The 22,651-nt window shown below is 42.5% G+C and overlaps 1 protein-coding gene and 1 long non-coding RNA gene across 9 annotated transcripts; one reads left to right on the forward strand and one right to left on the reverse strand.

The window, feature by feature from the left end:
- The first annotated feature begins 184 nt into the window (after window positions 1-184).
- LOC139621189 (E3 ubiquitin-protein ligase TRIM63-like) lies at window positions 185-16,004 on the forward strand. 7 transcript variants are annotated; one of them, XM_071477507.1, is made up of 13 exons: window positions 188-1,003; window positions 1,926-2,138; window positions 5,334-5,515; window positions 5,619-5,793; window positions 6,210-6,305; window positions 6,558-6,635; window positions 7,011-7,166; window positions 7,706-7,728; window positions 7,906-8,030; window positions 9,011-9,378; window positions 10,330-11,101; window positions 11,174-11,302; window positions 11,392-12,934. In XM_071477507.1, exons 1-13 carry the CDS (start codon window positions 992-994, stop codon window positions 11,682-11,684), a joined length of 2,622 nt encoding a protein of 873 aa, XP_071333608.1. In that variant the 5' UTR covers window positions 188-991; the 3' UTR covers window positions 11,685-12,934. The 7 variants fall into 7 exon arrangements, 6 of the variants coding, with proteins under 6 accessions (XP_071333609.1, XP_071333607.1, XP_071333608.1 ...); XR_011690942.1 differs by lacking the exon at window positions 11,174-11,302 and adding an exon at window positions 14,663-16,004 and having other exon boundaries at window positions 189-1,003; window positions 12,791-13,868; XM_071477509.1 differs by lacking the exon at window positions 11,174-11,302 and adding an exon at window positions 14,663-16,004 and having other exon boundaries at window positions 192-1,003; window positions 12,791-12,920.
- LOC139621193 (uncharacterized) lies at window positions 5,825-16,251 on the reverse strand. Of its 2 annotated transcripts, XR_011690944.1 has the most exons (6): window positions 16,111-16,251; window positions 14,642-14,816; window positions 12,724-12,970; window positions 12,469-12,543; window positions 11,373-11,613; window positions 5,825-6,289 (listed from the first exon to the last, which is right to left on the reverse strand). It is a non-coding gene; the product is annotated as an uncharacterized lncRNA (long non-coding RNA). The 2 variants fall into 2 exon arrangements; XR_011690943.1 differs by lacking the exon at window positions 12,469-12,543.
- Between the last annotated feature and the right edge of the window lie 6,400 nt (window positions 16,252-22,651).

Below are 22,651 nucleotides of genomic sequence, written 5' to 3' on the forward strand. Positions count from 1 at the left end.
GTGTAACAGTAGAAAGAGCACAGCCTGGCAGGGTCTTAATCTGTCCACATACCAGCCACTGCCTGATATGGTGTGTGCGTGTGTGTGTTGGGATCTTTTGAGAGGCACTGGGATGAAACCTGACACACACACTCCCATATGTGTCCTCTCTCTCTAGCATACACACACAAACACACACACACTCACACACTGCTGTGGAGTGTGAGGAAGCTGTGACAGCAGTCGCTGCTTGGGTGGAAAAAGAGGAATGAAGTTAGTGTTGGATGAGCGAGGGAGGAAGAGAACTGGGAACAGACAGGAGAGCGAGACAGACACAGACCTGACGTCCTGTCCCGGCGGGTTCAGGGTCGGGGCTCGGTGCCACAGGAGCTGAGAGGAGAGCTCTGAGAGGAGGCTCCTGCTTCATGTCTCTTCTCACACTTTAAACTTCATTTCCTCCAGTGGCTGACGTCGACGCGACCTCTTGACCTGAACTCTCGGATGAGTGTGGACATCTGTGATTTTTCCCACTGAGACCCTGGACATTAAACGCTCTCTCCTGAGCTGGTCTTCCTGCTGGCAGCTGATGTTTAAACTGGGTCGGGTATTTCCAGAAGTCGACCTGACACTGACTGTGCAGTGTCAGGCTCTGTGCTCTGTGCAGGTCAGCAGTGTCGGGCTGAACTCACTCAACACTTCAGCATTACAATAAATTAAATCCTGTAAATATAAAATAAAACTGCAGCTTATTGAAGGAACATATACTACAGAAAATATATTTTTTTATTTAAAATTAGACACACTGGAGGTTTTCCCCACAGACCCAGTGAACTCTGCAGGACTCTGATCTGAACTGTGTTGACAGAGACTAAAGTCTGGATTCGCTGCCGCCTGCAGAAACACTGCAACAGAAACACATCTGAGCAGAACGATGATGTGACTGAACGCAGAGACGAGCAGGGAAATCAGACACAGAAGCTGAACTGAGAGACAACACCGACCACGTCAGCAGATGCAGAGGAAGGTGAGAAAACAAGTCTGTTTTACTTTTACAATGCTGTCGTCTTATCTGTCTTTTCATTTGTGTCTTCTCTTTTTCTTTTCTCTCTTAAATTTTCATTATTTCTTTTGTCTTGTCATGGCCTGTTTTAGCCCTTCGTCTCTTGTCCTGTTTGACTTGTTTTCTTATTCTGTATTTTTGTCTCGTGTCATATGATACTGGAGGTTTTGTTTTGTGTGTTTTTGTCCATTAACTCTAAAGCATTTTTGACACATTCTCCAGGCAGCCACCGGCCTGAAAGAATTAGAACTACAGGTGGATAATATTCTGGTAATGCAGCTGCAACAGGTCCTGTTATGGTGCTGAGTTCATGAAAGCTGTGACATCTTGAATTTACATCATGATCTGTGTTTTGGGAAGAGACAAATATGAAACACAACTGACCCAACACTGCGTTGGTCACTGCAAGCTCATGACTTGCATCCACAGGAATTTATTTTTCATTATAGTGGAGATGCTAACTCTTGAAAAGATCACAAATGCATCAGGTTGAAATGTGGGAATGAGTACTGACAATATTTCCATTTAATGGTGCAGCCATTAAAACGTGGAGCTTTATGACCTCTCACTATAAATATCATGGTAACAGGAGAGTGAAGAAGACTCCAGTGACTCAGACAGTGGAATAAGATGGTTTTTTCATCTTTAAAGCTTCTTAATGGGACAGAAGAGCCAGAAACTGCTGAACATTGTGAAAACAGTGATGTAATTTGATTATTAGTTTCTTGTTCAGCAGCTGTTGATCAGTCTCAGGTGTCTGAGTTTCCTCCCACTGATCAAAACGAGCCGAAAATGTGAAGTATATTTGAAAATGTCCGGCAGTGACTCCGGTGTCTGCAGGTCACAGCCGCAGGTTACACCGGCTGTCAATCATGTGTGGTGTCAGCAGGAGGAGGTGGAGCTCGGCGGAGCGGCCGTGTCCCTGGCGGCCGACCTGAGCTGCCTGCAGGCCGGGGGGGGGGCAGACCGTGAGGCGGCGCTGGCGACGCTGGAGAAGCAGCTGATCTGCCCGATCTGCCTGGAGCTGTTCAGCAAGCCGGTGGTGATCCTGCCCTGCCAGCACAACCTCTGCAGGAAGTGCGCCAACGAGCTGTACCAGGTCCGGGACCCGGCGCACGCACGGAGCCCACTGCTCATGCGCGCCTGCGTGAAGCGCGTGTGCGGTTCTGTGCGTGTGTGTGTGTGTGTGTGTGCGTGTGTGTGTGTGCGTGTGTGTGTGTGCGTGTGTGTGTGTGTGTGTGTGTGTGTTCAGTGGATTATCAGTGTCTAAAATGGGATGCTGTGGATGTTTAACTGGTTTGTTCAAGTGCATGAAGATCACCTGCCTGACCTATATTAGCTGGCATTGTTCAGACTGTGTGTGTGTGTGTGTGTGTGTGTGTGTGTGTGTGTGTGTTGTACTTTCCACTCTGCTAAATTTGTATTGACAGCTGTAGTTAGAGATTAAGATTATCAAGGTTAAGAGTTTACATAAAGATCTTATAAAAGATGAAACTTTCTTATTGGATAAACGGACCAACAGAATAAAATGTAGTATAAAGAACATGAATTAGTCCAAACGTGCTCAACACTCACTGGCTACAACATAATAATAATAATAATATTAACATTTATAAACTTTATTCATGTGTGGATGAGTGGGTGTTGATCACCTACACATTTTTCTTTAGAAATATCAGAACATAACTTTATTTTGGGACGTCTTTTATTACCAGGCCCCTGTGAGGTGTTTGATTTTATATCTGTGGTTTCTTTGAAGAAGTTGCAGCGAGAAGTGACAGATATTTGGTTAAAGTACTGTCGAAGCCAGTAGAAAAGAAAGTGGGTGTTTGTGTTGTAATGAAGTATTTTTACAGAGCAGTACTGCATCATTTACTTTAGTAAAAGTTTAGATTTGCTCCACCTTAACCAACTACAGCATTAAAACTCTGCTTCATATATCAGTCATGATAATTACATCATATTCTATAACAATCTAAAGAAGGACTCTGTGTGATGAGAGTTTTTACTTGAGGACATTTTGCTGAGAAGGTGTAAAAAGGTCCACCGCTGCTCCGCTGGTTGACTGCTGGTCTCCCATCACAGAGCAGGTGTTCACCGTCACTGCCAAAAGACATTATGTTGGTTTCACTCAGTGAAAGAGAGGACAATGTCCTGGCAGGTGAACAAGGTGAGTGTGACTGCAGGACGTGCGACCACCTGTCCGCTGATGATGTAATAACAACACGTGCACATGACTTTTCTTCCTGCGAGGGTTTGGATTTTGATCTGACTCCATGTGAACTTTAGAATCGGGATCCAGTTCTGGTCATCCTGCAGCTGCTAACGCCCCCTGACCTCTGTAGTTTCACCGCTGGTGTTTCCAAACCGGGACTCCTCCTGAATCTAATGAGCTCAACAGGCTTCCACCAAAACACACACGCACACACACACACACACGCGCATGTTTTCATGTGTGTTTTTGCACGTGTGTGGTATTTGAGATGGAAACCCAACAGACTCCGCCCCCACTGTCATGCTCATGTTCACGACCTTTGACACTGAGAGGAGCGCCCTGAGAAACACACACACATGCAATAAAAAGGTTTAGTTCCCACCACAGCCCCTCAGTCCAGACCAGGTCAAACCGGTTCACTGCAGTAGTTTAGGATTGCTCTGGGACTTGTGAGAGACAGTTAGCTTAGCTTAGCACAGACTTGGAACAGGCAGGTAGCCTAACCTAGCTCTCTTCATCTCTTCATTCATCACCATAAACTGGGTCACGGGACAGTTAAGACAGAGTCAGAGGTACCTTTAGTTATTTTGGGTGCTAAGGTCTTTTGTGCAACGGATTAACTGACTTTAAGTGATTCCTTAAAGTGTAAGACAAAGCTAAAGAGAAAACCTTAAATAAGTGAACATTTTAAGGAAACCTTAAGGAATAGACTTGAGGGTGTTTTGATTTTAAGGAACCCTTAACCCAGACTTTAATCTTATTTTATAATAAGAGATAATTTAACAGAACCAGACCAGTGGATCAGATGACATGGTGCTCCTGACTGTCCGCCTCTGATCCCTCAGTCAGGCCCAGCAGCAGCTGAGGCTTATTAAAGCCACTATTTCAGGACGCTTTACCCCTCTGCCCCTCCATCCATCTCTCTGCTCATCCGTCCTTTTCTTCACTCATCTGTTTGTCTCTCTGCTTCTCTCAGTTCTCTAATCGGTTTCCACTTCTGCACTTTTCTGAAATCTCTTGTTTTCTGTTGCTGTCCTAAGACTACCCATCAATATTCCTGTCTGATGTTAAAACACCAGCGTACTCCTGAAATCCTCGGCTTGTTTTTTCACCTTATTCTTACAGTGTAGTGGCTTTTTTAACATTCTAAGGCTTTTAAGTTGGAGAAGAGCATAAACACAATTCTGATGTCTGTTTTAAATATGGAGGTTATCAGCCCTGTTTAAACACTAGGAGCATTCAAATAGTTTCACCATCATTTATTTACTGCAAAAAAAACTAAGTGTTAGAGTTTTTTCTGCCAAATCTGCAGCACTGTGGAACATTTTTAGCCTAGTTTAGTTCACTGTTTTGGTTCGGTCTCATCAACCTTTTCTAGCAGCAGCTGTTTTCAGAAAAAAACCCTCTGATGAAGACACTTATAAAACAGTGTGTTGGTTAACATGCCGATCGTTACAGCATGTATCACGCCACATATAAATAATAAAAACACCAACAACATAGAAACATAAGAGATGAAAACAAACAGACACAGTTTGTTTCACATTTAGATCCGACAGTCTTGATCGAGCCCTGGTCCAGGACCAGGATCCAGTCCTGAAGGTCAAGAGAGAAAATCCCTCTGAGGATAAAGTCACACTCTGCTGGGAGATGGTCCACTTAGACAAAATAAGCACGATGTGAATAAGGTCAACATCAACAGAGGCGTCTGCGATATTTTTACTGCATTCAGAGACGAGGACACTAAACGAAGGTCACTCTGTGTGTGTGTGTGTGTGTGTGTGTGTGTGTGTGTGTGTGTGTGTGTGTGTGTGTGTGTGTGTGTTTACATGCTGGATGGTGAAGGGGGTTTTCAGTTCCCTCCTGAAGCGTCTCTGACTTCATCCAGGGAAACATTTGGAGGATTTTACACATTCTCCACCGATGACACTGACCGATGATGATAATTATTCAAATCCCAGCATGCAGCTGTGCTGTATGACAACAAACTCCAACTGCTGGGTGTTGAAAGGCAGACGGAGATGCACAGCTGATGCAGAAACCATCACTGTTGTGTTTTCATGTGCTGTGTGTGTGCAGCCCTCCCTGTTCCAGGCTCGCACCACCATGATGGTGAACAGCGGCCGTTTCCGGTGTCCGTCCTGCAGACACGAGGTGGTGCTGGATCGCCACGGCGTCTACGGCCTCCAACGAAACCTGCTGGTGGAGAACATCATCGACGTCTACAAACAGGAAGTCAGCAACATCAACAACACCACAAGGTGAAGAGAGACCACAAGTGACACACAATTTATTTACATACACACACTCAGCTCCTCCATTTATACAAACTACCGGCTGAGTGTGTCCTCCATCTCCCTCCAGCCCCCTCCCTCTTCCTCCGCCTCCCGCCCAGCCGACCTGCTCAGACCATGAGGGTGAGAAGGTGAACATCTACTGTCTCACCTGTCAGGTTCCCACCTGTTCTCTCTGCAAAGTGTTCGGGGCCCATCAGTCCTGTCAGGTGGCCCCGCTGACAGACATCTACCAGCAGCAGAAGGTGAATGATAACACACTCCACGGTGGTGTGTGTGTGTGTGTGTGTGTGTGTGTGTGTGTGTGTGTGTGTGTGTGTGTGTGTGTGTGTGTGAGTGTGTGAGTGTGTGTGAGGGAAGAGTTGGTCTGATGGGATCATACCAGTGTTTTTCATGTTCTCCGGCTTTTATACTGTCAGTTATTTCTAAATATTAATCAGTCAATCAACAAATCAAACTTTATTTCTTTAAAAATAAAATGATGTTATAATGAAATCAATAAAATAAGACAAACAATAACTACATGTATACATTAAACTAAATAGGGCCTGTACTGAGGAATGTGCATGTTGTGTATTAATGTTCCTTATATAAAATAATTCACCTTTAATCAGACTAATTTGAGCCTTTGAAGAACCAGCTGTTTCCTCGTGTTTGTCAGGACGAGCTGAGCGGAGGAGTCAGCTCTCTGGTGGCGCTCAACGATAAAATCCAGGCTGTGATCGATGAGCTGGAGGAGACCTGCAGAAACATCGAGGTGAGAGGATGTTACCATGGCAACGAGTACAAACAACCTCTCATGAAAGCTCAGTGTCCTTTAGCAACAAATCTTGACTTGATATTCCTTTAAAAATCCTGTTTCTTATTCTGCCTATTTGCAGGTTGATCAGTTGAAACTGGTGTGATATATGTTGAAGCATAAAGCAGCCTGATGTGTGTCACTGTAAATAGAATTTGGTTTAATTATTGTGTGACTCTGAAAGCCTGCACCTTGTTTTGTGCGCGACAGGAGAACTGTAAGGCTCAGAAACAGAGTGTGTGTGACAAGTTCAGCCGCATGGTCTCCATCCTGGACGAGAGACACAAGGTCAGAGCCTGCTCTCAAACAGACACACAACAGCAGCAATACTGGAAAACATAAAGTATATTGACATAATATATGATGTAATATTATATATAAACTATATTTTGATATATGGATGAACTCATATGTTTACATCACAACATTTTCAGTTCTATTCAAGACCATGTTGTAAAAGAAAATAGCAGATGATCTGTTCTCATGCTGACGGTCGGTACCTGGTAAATATTTGTGTAGTATATGAAATGTATATATTCTGCAGTATATAATGGTAGTAGAAGAAGTAGCAGCAGTAATACTGCTTGTAGATGCGGTCGTAGTTGCAACATTATAGTCACCACCATCATCATCATCATCATCATCATCATCATCATCTTGAAGGTGATGAAACAGCGGATCAGCTCCGAGCAGGAGGAGAAGACCAGCCACGCCAAGACGTTGGTGTGTTGCTATGGAGACAGCGTGGAGGCCAACGCCAAGCTGATGGAGAGAGCAGCGAGCAGCATGGAGGAGCCGGACATGGCTGCGTTTGTGCAGGTGGGCAGTGACGGGCGTGTTACTGCTCGGACGTCAGCGTCCTCAGTGGAAAACGTTCTGATCAAATATTCATGAAAAGGATTTAAATCTTTTTTTTTTTCTTTTTTTTTGGAGAAACCTTGAGAACAGTGTAGACTTTGTTTTGTCAGAATTTAAAACAAGCTTCATTTGATAAGAGATTATCTGACATTATCTTCAGAATAGAACAGCTCAGCATCAGCTGAGGTTTACAGTGATCAACTTCTTTTAAAAGGCAGATTTTACACATCAGAAAATCAGGAGTGGAGTTTGAAAGACAGACCCATGTTGCATTATGGGAAGTGTAGTATCCAGTGTGTTTTGGAGCTTGACACTTGACAAATACAGTTTATTTTGGTTTCTACTGCACCAGTTTTCACTCTTCTTCTTGGTGCATGCATCATATTCTTTTAGGTGTGTGTTTTGTCATGAAACACATGTGCACAGGTTTGCACAGACATCAGGTAACAAGTCATCATGTTGAAACCTGTCTCTGAAATTCTCTCTTCTCCTCCCGTCAGAGTTCAAGAGAGCTGATCACAAAGTGAGTATCATCCTTTACATGATCAGATCCTCTGTTCAGTTCTCTTGACTTTGCAGTTTTTTAATACAGTGAATTATTTAAAATTGACTTCCCATTTATTCTTTCCCCTCCCTCCTCTTTTACTTTTCTTTTTCCTCGTATTCACTCTTTCCTCCTTGTTTTCCCTCCTGTCCTCAGAGTGATCACAGCCACCAGCTCCTGTCCGACCGAGACGCTGAAACCAGGTTATGAGAATATGAGCCACTACAAATTTAACTTCAGCAGACAGGAGCGAGTCCTGAAGAGCATAGACTTTATCAAAGGTGAGAAAAGGGACAGTTAGAAACTTTATAAGTTACCAGTTAATTTACATTGGAGGAAACTGAGCTGCAGCAAAATCACAGACAAGAAGAACTCAGTTTAGACTGATTTAAAGTGCTCGTTGTGTTTGTAAAGGCTGAAGTGTGAAGCTACCTGACAGCAGCAGGGTGCAGATGGAACACGCACCAGGTAACCTGATCTCTTCAGGGGTTTTTTGGATTTCAGGTCTGTGATGAGTCTGGTCCAAAAATAGTTTGTCGTCGCTGCAGTAAAGAGCCAGTGAGGAAGATCATCTCCACTCAGACACACAGAATAACCACAACACAAGAAGCTGAACGTTTCATTGATCAGTACCAAGGGCTCCGGGAGAGTTGGGCCAGACGCTCCCATCTTCTTTGTGAATTATGTAACTTAATATTTTACATTAGATCTTATTTATGTTTATGGTTTTAGACGAGTGCTGTTTGGAGTGTTTCGAAGATGTAACATTTTATTTCATTTTATCTAAAATTTTATTCTTGATTTTATCATTTTCTGTTTTATTGTCATTATATGTTGCTTGTCTGTTTCTCTTTGTTTTCACTCCTGAAAGATTTTTAATCTCAACCAGGCTCCTTTAGTTAAACAATAAGATATATTAATATATATTAGAATACAACCAGAACAACCAGAGCTGAGAGGAAAACCTAAAACCTACAGTGGCTGAAGAAAACAATGTTTGATTATTTCTCTTTTATAAGTTTAAACACCTGAGAGCTTCATACTAGAGCTGATGAAACCAAGTAAACAGGAACACAGAAAATCCAGTAGATCTTTTTTTGATTTTAAAGCTCAGACTGAGGCAAAAGAACCTGTGAAATATCTAAAACCACATTATCTGAAGACTAATACTAAAAGGACAAGTGAGTCCTGGAGGATAAATATTAAGTGTTGTTAATTTTAACAACATTCAGGATCAACCGGTTTCGTTGTCTCTCCTCAGTTCTGGAGGACGTTCCTGACCCAGAGCCAGAAGAACCCAAAGAGCCCAGTGAACCAAAACAGCATCAGGAAACCTCCACCCAGAACCTGGACCCTGTCGTGGAACCAGTTAAAGACACAGTCCCCGCACTGATCTCACCACCAGTGGAACCAGTACAGACACCAGCACCAGCTCCGGCAGCTCAGGGAGACTCTGTGGAGGCAGCTCTGCAGCCAGAGCCTGACGCCGCAGATGTGAACGATGACGGATCAGGTCGGACTAAGAGCAAGAGGGAGGAGGAGACACATGAGGCCGAGGGGTGTGCGGCTCCAGACTCCGTTAAGGCGGCGAACATCTGCGAACATCAGGACGGAATGAGCACGCAACAGGTACAGCACCACACCTGCTGTGACGAGAATCACCTGTATCCACTCAGTTCTGCTGTTATTTACCTCCCTCACAGCTTCCTCTCCTTCAGTCTCTCACAGATCACATTCTCCTCGTGTGAGCTATTTAAAGCACCAATCAGCCCTTTAACTACTATTTGTTTATGTATTATTACATCACTGCCTTCTCTAAAATATGAAAAACTTAAAGATTAAAGTTCAAGTGAAGAAATGATTTTGCTGCAAATAATCCTTCACATGTGTGAACACGTGTCCACATTTGGTTAAAATAAATAACGTCATCATTACTTGGTGCTGCAGGTTTGAGAGGGAGGCACAAAATAACCATGGATGCACACTCAGTGAGCACTTTATTAGGAACATCATACGAATACTGGGTAACTCCTCCCTCAGTGGTCTCTCTCTCATCATCTGCTGCTCACTGGACGTTTCTGAGTAAAACCTCTACAGAGAGTCGTGAGTGAAAATCTCAGCAGTTTCAGAAACACTTAAACCAAAGTCACAGAGTCACGTTTTTTTCCTCTATTGATGTTTGATGTGAACATTAACTGACCTGGATCTGCAGGACTTCAAGCATCACACTGCTGCCACATGATTGGCTGACTGGATAATTACATGAATAAGCAGGTGTACAGGTGTTCCTAATAAAGTGCTCAGTGAGTGTATGATAATCAGCCGTCAGCTGATGCCAGATCAGCGACAGTGACTTCGGCTCATCAGTAATTAAACATGTTCGTAGATGAATTATGAGAAATGTCACTGTGCCAGTTTTGGTTGTTGCATCGTTGCTTTTAAAGGCTGCACAGTTTGACCAGCACACACGTGAGTGTGAACGCAGCCTGAAGGATGTAAGTCCTGAACTTAAACCACCTGCAGCCTGTAAGGATGGAAACCATCTGAATGCTCCTTTATCTGTCTCCCTTCATATATCAGTGTGAGGGGGGAGGGGCAGAAAGTGAAGCAGGTGATTGGACGGCACAGAGAGAGACAGAAGAAAAACAAGAAGAAGAAGAAGAAGAAGAAGAAGAAGAAGAAGAAATCCAGATGAAGGAGGGAGCAGATGCTACGTTTTACCCCAGCTGGTACAGACCAGGCAGCCGGCCCCCTCTCAGCCCTGCTCTGAAGGTCTGCTCAACACAACCAGGTGGGGGCCCCCTTTCAGAGGCCAGGACCCAGGAGGATGCTAACGATGCTGAGTCTGACCTCCAGGTCCAACCGCAGCCTCCAGGGAGCCAGGATCCAACTCAGATCCAAGAACAGGGAGTGTCTCCCCCCAACCAGCCTCCCTCTGGACCTGCGCTCTCCCCCCACCTGCAGCCACAACTCCTCCCACTTTCCACTCAGCTTCACACTCAGCCATATTTCCCTCGCTCTCAGACAGGAGGAGAAGCTGATTTATTGAAGGAGGAAAATGAGGAGGAGGAGGACATGCAGGGCTGGGTGTGTCTACCTAAACCTGTGGATAGAAGTTTCTCTCCGGTGGAGGGAGGTTTTAATCCTGGAGATGATGGCTTAGAAAACGATTTTAATAATAATGATGCTGCAGTGTCCATCGCACAAGAGGAGGCCAGTTCAGGGACGGATCAAGACGACTTTAAGCTCAGTGATGGAAGAGAGGAGGCTGCACAGGAGAAAGAGCAGCTCAAAGAAGATATTTTAGACCTTAAAGGTGCTTCAGGGCTGAAAGAAAAAGATGAATTTGAAGGTGAGGTGATGGGAAAAGGAAGCGTTTGGTCTGATGAAAGAAGTGAGGCACTGAGGAATGATTTCTCTCTAGAGAAGGAAGCTGCAGCTACGAAGGAGGACGGCTTCAAAGTGAAAAACCACACCCTGGATGCAGGAGACGATGGTGTGGAGGGTGCAGGGCGCTCGACACAGGGAGGCGGAGACGCACAGTTTGATGCTGGTAGTTCAGTGTGTGCAGAGAGGAAACAGGAGGAAGAGGAGAGTGATACTGAAAGTGAAGAGAAAATAACCTCCTGTGTCTCTCCGCAGGTCAGTGTCGTCTGGTTTTATCGCCGTCATCATCATCATCACCATCACCATCACGCCATCATCGACCAGGCTCTTGCACTGCTGCTGATGTGGCTACACCTCCACACTGTCTTCTTCTTCTTCTTCTTCTTCTTCTTCTTCTTCTTGTTTGTTGCTGTTTCTATTTTGCAGAATCGTTTTTTGAAACTTGGTGCAGCTGCTTCAGCTCTTTCCTCTTGGTCTCTGTGTTGTTGGGAGAGAGGAAGGAAGGAAAGGGAAAACTATTTCAAAAATATATTTTCACCCCAAATTAAAAATTAACACAATTCCAGTGAAAACAAACATTTTTTTAACCAACAGTTTTTCTCCCCATGTTAAAAATATTATATATAAGTATTAGTATATAAGTAGTATATAAGTATTTTACGAACGTCTCTAAACACACATTTAGTTGCTAAACACTTTTGCAACAGTGTGGAGGAAGTTTTCTGATCCTCTCTAGAATAAACGCTCCAATACAACAATGTAAAAATTCACCATCACAATTAACAGGCTGAAAGTACGAGAACTTGTTCGACAGACAAATTTCCCCTGTAGCTGAAACATTATTGTCTGTTATTGGTTTTAATATTTTGGATTTTTCTCTAATTTGTTTTGCTTTTCTCTGGATTGTTGGATCATTTGACCTCAAACCAGAAATGAAACCGTCTGAGGGGAACTGCTAACAGATCAGAGACACGTGAACCTCACACTGCTTTTTATAAGAGGACACAAGCCAAAAAGGTTGGAAACCTCTGATTCAAGCTTTAGCAATAAATCGTATTTTTAAAACTAATATGTTTTTTAATTAAATCTTAATCTGAATGTAAAATATTGAGTATAACTGTCATTTAAATGGTCATAGTGCTTGAGTAAAAGTAAATAGTTTCCACCTCTGTTAAGCAGTAATTTATCCCATCAGTCTGAGTTAGTCATCATCATCGCTGTCAAAGGCTCATGGGAGTTGTAGTTGTTGAGTTCTAACAAATTAACAGTGAAGTTCTGCAGCATCATCTTAAAATGACGGTGCACAAATTCAACTACCCAGAGGATCAGTACCTGCAGGTAGATACTGCTTCATCCTGCAGACAGAGCAGCTGATGAGGCAGAGTCTCTCTGAGGAAACCAGCTGATCTTCGTGGAAAAGAGGGAGAAGATCTTCAGAAATGTCAAATGACAAATTCATCATTTAGGAAATTAAACTAGATGAGCTCCTTCCTCCTTTCCAGAAAATTCTTCTCATTTCAGTCTTTCTGTTGCAGCGTCATTTCTCCATCTCTTTCTTTCCTCCTTCACCAAACATCATCTCCTCACCTTGTCCACTTTTCTCGCCATCTCCTTCATCCACCTCTCTCCTTCCCATCCCTCCATCTCTCTCCAGGCTGTCACTCTGCTCTTCTACCTGTTGGCCTTCCTGGTCATCCTGCAGAGGGTTTGGGTTTACATCGGCTGCTTCATTTGCACATAACAGCAGCAGGAGACACGCCCACCCTCACTGCCGCACAGCTCAGGTACACGCACCTGCCTGCTCCACCAGGAAACGCTGTTCAAGGCTTTTATTCTGAAAAACAAAACAGAACACTGTTTTACATGTTTCTCTTCAAAATTAGATGCTTTTTAAAAATAATGCTGACGTGCATGTGATGCAGATTAATGGCTGGTGTGGCTCCACTCATATCAAACCTTATATGTAAAATATTTCTCATCATAAAAAGAGCATCATCTGTATTTTCACTTGAATTAAACTGAATTTCTCCAAACTGCTGCTCTCACCACCAGCCTACTATCACTACTACTTCTTAATAATACGGAAAGAAGTAGAAAATGAAAACAAAAGGAAGAATGAATTAAAAGAAACTGTAACTTCACAGTAACATATTTTACTTTGTATGACAAATACACTGATCTCACAGAGATAGAAGAGTAAAAGCAAAAACAGGAAAAGATTTTTTTAATTATAGATACAAATAAAAATACAGGAGGTGAAATAACACGATAATTTTTTTTCTATTAAAAACTCCTCCAGCTCTGACAACAGCAGTTTACTCTTGTCTCTGCCGACACCTTGTGACTAAACTATGTAATTACAATTCAGAATCAGGCAAAGGTGGTAAAGATTTTTTCTATTTCACATTTTAAAACAAGTGAAACTAAGCAATGTAAGATGAATAATCTGAGTTGAATCTATTAACAACTTTTATTATAATATAATTTTATTCCAGCAACACTAACAACTTGTGCTCCACAAGTTCTGTTGGCATGTTCGTGGACATGTTGTTTCTTTTGTCTGCGTCTGCACAGATTGTTGCATGGAGCATGTGCAGAGCCGCTCTGTCTTGTATTTAAATCACCTGTAGAGGATAATGTGAAAAGATCAATATCATCTCAAGTCCTTTTTTGCTTTTTTTTCCAAATTAAAATGTCAGTTTGGAGCAAAAACTGAAATACAGGAAATACAGGTGGGTCATTTTTATGTTGAGTGTGTCTGTGTCTTCCAGCCAAACTGTGAAACCGTTGATAGACCAGTGGAGTCTCGGGTCAAAGGGAGGTCAGAGAACTAGTTTACTGAGCTTCAGTAACCTCTGTCAGTGTTTAAAAGAAGAGAAACTATCCGGTGAGGTGTTAAACACAACATTAGTGTGGGAGGATAATGAGACAACAGGCCACTGGGCTCACACATGTAAAAGCCCCCCCACGCCTTCTTCTGAGGAGCAAGACCTGCAGACTGAAAAAGACCATTTGTGGTAGATTTGCTTCTATATTTAGTGGCTTTGTCTATTTCTGGTCCTTTTTCTAGTCGTTTTGTGTCTCTTTGTGGTCTCTGTTTCTAGCTTTAATTTTTTTGCACCTGTTTATGGTAAATTTACTTTCACTCATCCTACCTGGCCTTGAAATCTTTTGATTGACTTTCCAACAAGAAATCAAGACAGGGACTGTGGCCCAGGGCCCCCCTGACCTCTGTGGCCCCTGCTCCTGTGACTGAGAGACCTGTCCAGTATTCAGAAAGACATGTATGTTACAGCTACTTTATAGCTACTTTAGCAGAGCAGAGACATTTTAATCAAGACTTCTGAATAATTTGGGAGACACTTCCGTCAACTCACAGTCCACCTTGATGAGAACGTCTGTTCCTAAGCAACAGTTCATGTCTGAGATCGATCAGTCAGTTTACTTCTTATCATAAATACCTGTCCTGTCGACACTGACTCATGGACGTTCATATAAAACTAACCGCTGTCCCTCTTTGCTCCAGGTGGAGACTGAGACCAGGAGTCCTCCCCTGTCCTCCTCTTCCTCCTCCTCCACCCTCAGCGAGGCTCCCCGTCGACCCAGTTTCTGCTTCTCCTGGTTAAACCCCCTCCACAAGAAGAAGTAGTGGAAGGAGAGAAGCGTCTGGAGATGAAGTTCTGCAGAAGAGATAAAGAAAAAGAAAGATGCACTTCACTCCAGAGTCAGTTTCACCAGCTCAGGATGAGACTCAGAACCTCAGGCCCCCCAGAGTCACTGCAGTTTTATTATCACTGTTCATCCAGACTGAAATACGTCAGCAGCTCTGTGCTGTGTGGACAAACAGGAACAGATCTACGCCGAGTGTCTAAAGGGAAAAATACTGACTGTCCCCATTTTATTTTGAAAACTTATTGAGTGTTTTTTTTAACAGAAGCTGCTCCTTTTCACACCAAAGCTCTTCACAAACTTTAGGTTTCAGCATTAAATTTGCATTAGCAGAGAGTAGGAATACTGTAGTGTAGAAGAACAAGCAGCAGTCATTATTTTAAGAGGGAAAGTAAAAAATATGTTGCTATAAAAGAAGCAGTTTTAGCATTAGTTGCAGTATTAGCAGTAGATGTACAAGTACAGGTTTAAGTACAGGTTTAAGTACTTATAGCAGAACTTCTAGTAGTAGAGGAGCAGCAGCAGAGTTGTGGTAGTTGTAGTAATAGTATTATGTTTACTGCATTACTCTGTTACTTTAGGTATGGATGCAGGATATGAACAGAAATTTATGTTGTGATAATTATGGCAGCATTTTAATGTTTTACTTTAATAAAATCAAATAACTCTGACAACATTTTCACTCATAAACACTGACCATCTTGTGCTGTGACAGACATAAGAACCTGCTGTGAGGTGATGTTACAGGTTTTACAGCCGTTTACTGGGGATCTGTTGTCAAACTCATAGTCCTGCACTAGAAAAAGGGCAAAACAAGAGTGCTTAATGTAAAAGAGAAATCATCAGTGGAGCAGTGACAGTGGATAAGTAAAGGATGGATTAGAGTAGACGTAGCTGTAACAGTACTAATAACAGGTAACTGTTTTTTCTTATGACAATGTTTTCTAACACTAATAGTCCGAGTCAAGACCCAGTTTGACCGTTGGTGAAGTTGATGTTGGTTTGTGGTTTAATTTGGTGCTGAGAACATTTTTCTTTCTTTTTGAAAAATCAGCTCTCCTGCAGGAGCTTTAAGAGTTAAAGCACTTTTCTTGAGCGTTTGGTTTTTTAAACTGGTGTCTGTGCACGATGCAGGACACAGGTACTGGTTTTGTTTGATGTATTTATAGATTGAATAAATCTGATTTCGGTCACCTGAAGTGTGAGTGTGTGTGTATTCTATTTGTGTGTGTGGAGCAAAGCTGGATCACCAACAGGACAAAGTGGGCAACTGCCCCAGGGCAGATTACCTCATGGGAGTATTACCTGGTTGTATAGTAGATGGATCCTGGGGACCTGGTCTTGCAGAGGTATGTCAGAGTTGATTTATTGTTTTTAAGAGCATTATTGTTTTCTAAGTGCAGCATATTTTATTTAAAGTAACTCACACTTCATTCACTCTCTCTGGTGGCCTCTGCCACCAATCACTAACTCTACCAGTCCCACCTGCCCTGCAGTAGCCCCAGCCCCTGACTCCCCCCCTCCCACTCACCTGTTCCTCATTCCTCGTTTCCTTCAGAGCAGATACTGGTCCACTCACACCTACACTCTGCCAGATTCTCCACTGTGCTTCCCTGCCCTGCTTTAACCTCCTGGTTATTTATCACCTCTTTTGCCTGGTTGTCCCGGCTGTTGCCGACCACTGCCCGCTCCCTGACATCGCCTCCTGTTTATCCTCGCCTGCTTTTGTCTGCTGAGCCTAAATAAAAGTGAACTGCTTCCAACTTTTTATTGTTGTCTCCGAGTTGTGCATTTGAGACCTTCATATTCTGAGCTGTCACTGTAACTGAAACCAAGGACAAGGTATTATCATTCCTGCATAAGCATTTCAGTATCTATTAGTCTGACAAGTCATTTATAGTTAATTATTTAGGGTTTAATATTTCACAAAGTAGGAGAAAAAAAATGCCCGTAAGAATTCTCCATAGTTCAAGGTGATGTCTTCAAATATGTTGTTTGGTCAGACCAACCATCTGAAGCCCACAGAGATTTGGTTCAGTGATGTCAGAATATTGAGAGACCAGGACTTGTGGATTTTTGTCGCTGAAAACTTGCTGATCAGTTGATTAAATTACTTATTTCATCTTTTAGTTATTTCCTGAGTAAATGGTGAAACTGCTGTGTATAGTTGGGGTCAGTAGGGGCCCAACTACAAGTCTTTGCCCCAGTGCCCATCAGGGGGTTAATTTGGCCCAGGTGTGGAGAGGTGACTGAAAGGATACTGCTCTCATGCACACAGGTTTGAAAAAAAAAAATAATAATAATACAAAATTAAAACTCAGACTAACACAGAATCCGCATCTGTAAAAATCCAGCAAACCCAAACATCTGGACAACACCTGTTCCTGTGACGTTCCTACGACTACTCAGCAATCCTGCATCCATGACTAGTGAGGAACACAACTTCCTGTTTAGAAGACACCCCTTAAAAATTAAAGCACAAAAACGAAATGTTTCAGGGAGGGCTTTTGCCACCTAAACCATCTGAGACATACAAACTAAATACTCAGTATTTATGTACACAAACAAAACCAGGCATGTATTTTATTCTGAAAACTGTATTCTTACCTTTTGATATACTAATAATTTCTTTATGGGGCCCATTCTACAGTTATATTCCTCTTTATTTTTTTATTGAACAAATCCTTGTTTCATCAAACATTGTTTAAACTCAATAGTGGACGATCACAAAGTTTCCAATAATACTGCACATCACAGTGGACTTTAGTGTGTCATCTATGCCCTGTCAGTTCCAACCACACTGGTCTGCACTGACACCCACAGCTGAACAGGGATTAAAATAACTACCAGACTCCTGTGGTTTAGCAGCTTATTATTGTAAAGCTTGTATTAAATGCACTAGAAGACTTCCCGACTGACTGACGGAAGGAATCCAAAATCTTAAACCTTATTTCTAATTAAAGTCTGGATGAGACCTGTTCAGGTGTACACTGGACAGCTTCTGTGGATTATGGGGTTAGGAAGATAACTTTATTCCCCCCCAGTGGCTCAAAGTAATTTCACTTATATAACTTCAGTAGCCTGACTGATGAGAGCCTTTGACCTTTTTTTAGTTCCTGCCCTCCACCATTTTATTTGTCCCTTATGGCATCTAATCATCCTTGGACACAGGAACATATGTGACATTTAAGGCTTTTAGTCAAATCTGCTTTCAAATGAATGAACTGTATATTTATGAACGGTGTGTGATCATAATTTCTTATTAACTTGAACTTGCACAGCAGCCCTTGGTCTTTCCTTAACTTCTTGCTGCAGTTTACAAACTTTTAACATGAATTCATTGCAGCTGAAGTTTATGGATTTTGTTTACTTGCGGCTGAAGTTTTTCTGTTATTATTTATATTATTTATATTTTTCAGTCATTCTCTACATAACTTGAAACTATCTTGCTGTAATGGGGTGGCAAGGGGGAAGTGGCAGGAAGTTAAGACAATAAGATATTCTGGCACACCGCCACAGCTGTTCATGTAGTGTACTTTAGGCCTAGTTGTTGGTTTCAGGACTCGGGACAGGAGCTGCACCGCACTTCAGCCTCTCTCGGCCCAGACTCAGCCCAGAATCATCGGTGCGGACATGTTGTTCCTCACGGCCGAGTCTCTGCCACTTCTACTTCCAGTGTCCAGCTGAGCGCAGGCCAACACAGTTTTGTGAGCTAGAGAAGGTCATTGCGGAGGGGGGGGCTCATGGCTCAAAATTATAAGTGACTAATATGAATAACAGCATTAGAAAATAAACTGGGGGACAAACAAACACTCTCATACCTGAGACAAAAAGCTCGGGTGACCAGGAAACAGGGCGAAGACCAGAGAAGGAACACAGGTATCTGCTTTAATACACCGCTCACACAGCTGATTGGTTAATGGTCTCTGAGGAACCCGCCATTTTTGCTTGAAATAAGGACCACAAAAACCACAATGGCCACAGTGAGGTTCTCCCTGCTTCTGTGTGCAGGTCGCGGTTAGTAAGAGACACTCAGAGCTTCATCTTGACATGAATCAACAAAATCCATAAAACCCATCCTTTGTTTTGGAACATTATTAATAACACCTCTTTGCTGCCCTTGATGTATATGATAACATGATTAATACCCATCAACTGGGTCTAATGGGACAGGGGGAGTTAACCACCACCCTTGGATCTCTTCGGCTGGGGTTTCTGGCATCTCATCTGCTGGGGTTTCTTGCACGCAGTCGGGCATCTGCTGGAGTACGGGCTCAGGAACACAAGCCGGGTTCTCCACGAGTGGGGTTTCTGGCATTTTCTCTGCTGGGGTTTCTTGCAGTCCCTCAGGTGTCTGCCTTTCGATGCAAATGAGAGTCAAACTGATGAGAGTCCTTTGCCATATTCACCCTTAATCGACTCCAAATGGCCTGAAACACGCTCCCAAACACTTCCCACAACATCCGTTTTGGCAAGCACACTTGGTCAATTTTCACTCACCCATTTTGTCCCATTCGTATTTGAATGGCGGACTTTTTGACCGATATCTCCCGAACGAAGCGTCGTAGAGCCACGCAACCAAGCTCTGCCCACCCATTATGTGGGTTGCCGAACACGCTGGTCTTGGTCCCGTGTCGATAGTTTGAAAAGGTTAGTGCCATTTATTACATTCCAAAGTGCGGTTCAACCACTTCTGGTTGACGCAGCACAACGGACTTGGCGCCGTTGGAAAGGGCATCCTCCAGGTAGGACTTGGTTTCATCGCTCTGCCACCTTCCTGTCAAACAATATTCACAAAAAAACAGCTGCACCCAGGTAAGCCCCACCTCAAGGCAACACTGTCGGGGCTGGTCCAACCAGCTTAGTATAGTTACTTTTTACCGGTGTATGAATAGTTGTTATACTCATAACGGTGTAATAACTTTTTTTCTCCATCCTTTTGACAGGTGACGTTGGTTCCCATAATTCAGCGTTACTACCACAACAACTTGAGAACTGTCATAAGATGTAAGTAAAAACATACATGTAACTGTGTTTGCTTTTCTATACAGTTGATCACAAGTCATGAAATGGTAGTGTACGTGCTTAGAATTTAATCATGTGATGTTGGTACGATGAATTTATTCTTTCTCTCGTCTATTTTGGAAGGGAGAGCCTTACAGGCGAATCATGTACTGCCTTCATTGCGAAAAGCCCTTTGAAATGCTGTTCAGCCACCTAAAAAACTCTCGCATGAAGGACAGCACGGCAGAAGAAAGGAATGCTGAGTGCAAAGACTCTCAAAAAGAGTAGACCAGGCTTGGTAGACGGTGGGACTACCGGGAACTTTCATCCTTGGTAAAGGAAAAAGAATCCTGCCAAGCACTTGCTGACCGCCTCAGAAGCAAGGGCTTCTTTGTGGTCAGCGTGCCAGTGGAGAAACCCCAGGAAGCAGAAGCAAGGTTGGTTTTTCCAAGCAGACTCGCTTATAATTGAATTTATAATTGAAGGGTCTTTTATGTTTCTAATCTATATTTCCTTTATTAACCTCTGATGTATGTTAGCTTTTCAGGGAAAGGAAAGAAATCCTTATCTGAGCATGAGGGATTGCTGCAGAAAACTACAGAATGGATGCAGGATGCTTGCCATGATCTCCAAAGGGCGAGCACTTGGCAAGTAACTACATGACAATTTACCGGTACATCTGCATGGCCACCCTGATGATTCCACACCGGAAATCAGAAAAGACTGTGATGGATTTCAAGGTAAGCTGTATTTTTCTAATGTTCACTCAAGCTAGTTTTAATTTCGCTGGAACTTGCAGTCCCATACATCAAAAGTTTTGCTTATCCTTACGCACAAATTCCTCTCCTATCACAGGTGACAGACTGGAATGACAGGGTAGACGTTAGTGGCGGTGTATCAATACAATTCAGAGATGGACCAGAAGCCTGTATGATCACTAAAGAAGAGAGGGTGAGTTAACAGTTTTGAACATTAAAATCACAAAATAATTTTCAAAGACGGCTGAATTGAAGAATTAGGTTGACATTTAATTCATACAGTGGTTTGAGGTTTACTTCACCCACATCAGACTACCTGAAGAGGCAAGATCCAGCCACAGACGACAAGGGCTGTTTCTTCCTGGGGCAGACCGGAGGTCTAGTCGCCAATCCCAGATCCAATTTAGACCGTCTCTGGAAGCAGTGAGTATATTTTACATTTCTGAAGCCAGGGTTAGGTCATTTCACTCATTAAGTGACCAGAACTAGCAGATTACCTATGTAACTTAATGATAAGATATTAGTAATAGTATTGTTATTTGTTGATTCTTTATTTCAGACCACACATATTGTACATGCACACAATTTTTTGTACAACCAACTGCTGTAACCTGCACCCTGTGCTTTGCTGTGCTGTATTACTTGTAAAATTCAGAGTACACCTTTGAAACAGATTTCAGTGACTCCAATTCTAAATACATAACTCCTAATACAGTCCAGCCTTTTACTACGTAAACAACATCCATTTAACATAAACCTTGAATAAAATCTTCCCATTTTTTTCCTCCAAAACACAGCTGTAAGAAGATCAGCGAGAGCATGGGCACCGGAGCAGACCTGTATGAACCAGCCAGTGAAGCTGCAGGAACATCCTCCCAAGGCCAATAATAGCTTGTGAAAGAAATCTAGCCAGTTGTGTTTTTTAATTTTAATGAATAATCTCAAACAAATAATTTTATGAATTTTACAGTCCTTTCTTCTCTCTCCCCCAGCACAGGATCTAAGGTAGCTTCCCTGCTGACCTCAGGTGACAGGTTCCTGGCTCTTTACTCCCATCTCTTATCATCTCACATCACTTTTGATTTTCTCATTTATTTTATATTCAAAGCCCAACTTAGGCCTCCTCCCTAACCTTAACCCTGGGGGGAGAGTTCCTAATCGTGAACAATTTTATTCTTTTATATTCACATTTCTGTCTATATTTTTTAATATTTTTTTATTTTAAGATAGGAGTTATAAGATCCCCAAGGAGAAGAAAAAACACCTCTCAGACCTGTTGCCTGTGCAGCTATACATAGCTATTATCCCCTAACCTAACACACAAAGTTTTGGGACTTAGCCACCTACAGTTGGCAAGCTATGAGGATCGCAGAATCAGCGATTGTGGCTATTATACTATTACCCCTAACGCCTAAAGCCTAAGCTCAACCCTAACTAACTCAATAATTTGGCAATTTTTCACATATCATATACAATACAATACATAAGATCCTTTTTTGGTATAACTGGAAACAAATATCAGAGACACTTCAAACTTAAAAGTATAAGTACAAGGGTAAATAATGATCACGCACAACAAGTTTGGTCACTCTGACACCCAACATTTGAGGATCACCAAGGATCGGCCACAACAGGTAAAGAAAGATAGTAGGGGTGCCAAACTTGTCACATGCCTTTAGTTGGACCAAAGGACGTTACACACAAAGTTTCAGGACTCCACCACCTATGGTTAGAAAACTATGAAGATCGCCAAGGATTGCTGAATCAAATTCATAATACAAGCAGGAACTGTGAACTGGACAATATGATTAATTAACAAACTAAAAAAAATGGATAATCACTTTATTTATTCATTTATTCAATTCTAAAGTAATTCATGTTTTAAGATTAATTAAACACAATTCTTAAGATAAAGGAAACTTACAGGGAAAACAAAACCTAAGCCTATGAAATCAAAGACTGCAGAAGGAGAGGGGATAAATAGACCCACAGAGTAGTTGTGCTTGATTCTTGCTCTGACCAATGCAGAGACAAGTTGGAAGTCTGCAAGCCATTTCTTTTGGCTTATTTTGATTTATTTTAGT

The sequence above is a fragment of the Trachinotus anak genome, unplaced genomic scaffold, assembly GCF_046630095.1.
Source record: "Trachinotus anak isolate AG129_WGS33_773 ecotype Australia unplaced genomic scaffold, CSIRO_AGI_Tana_v1 ptg000004l, whole genome shotgun sequence".
Taxonomy (NCBI): Eukaryota; Metazoa; Chordata; class Actinopteri; order Carangiformes; family Carangidae; genus Trachinotus; species Trachinotus anak.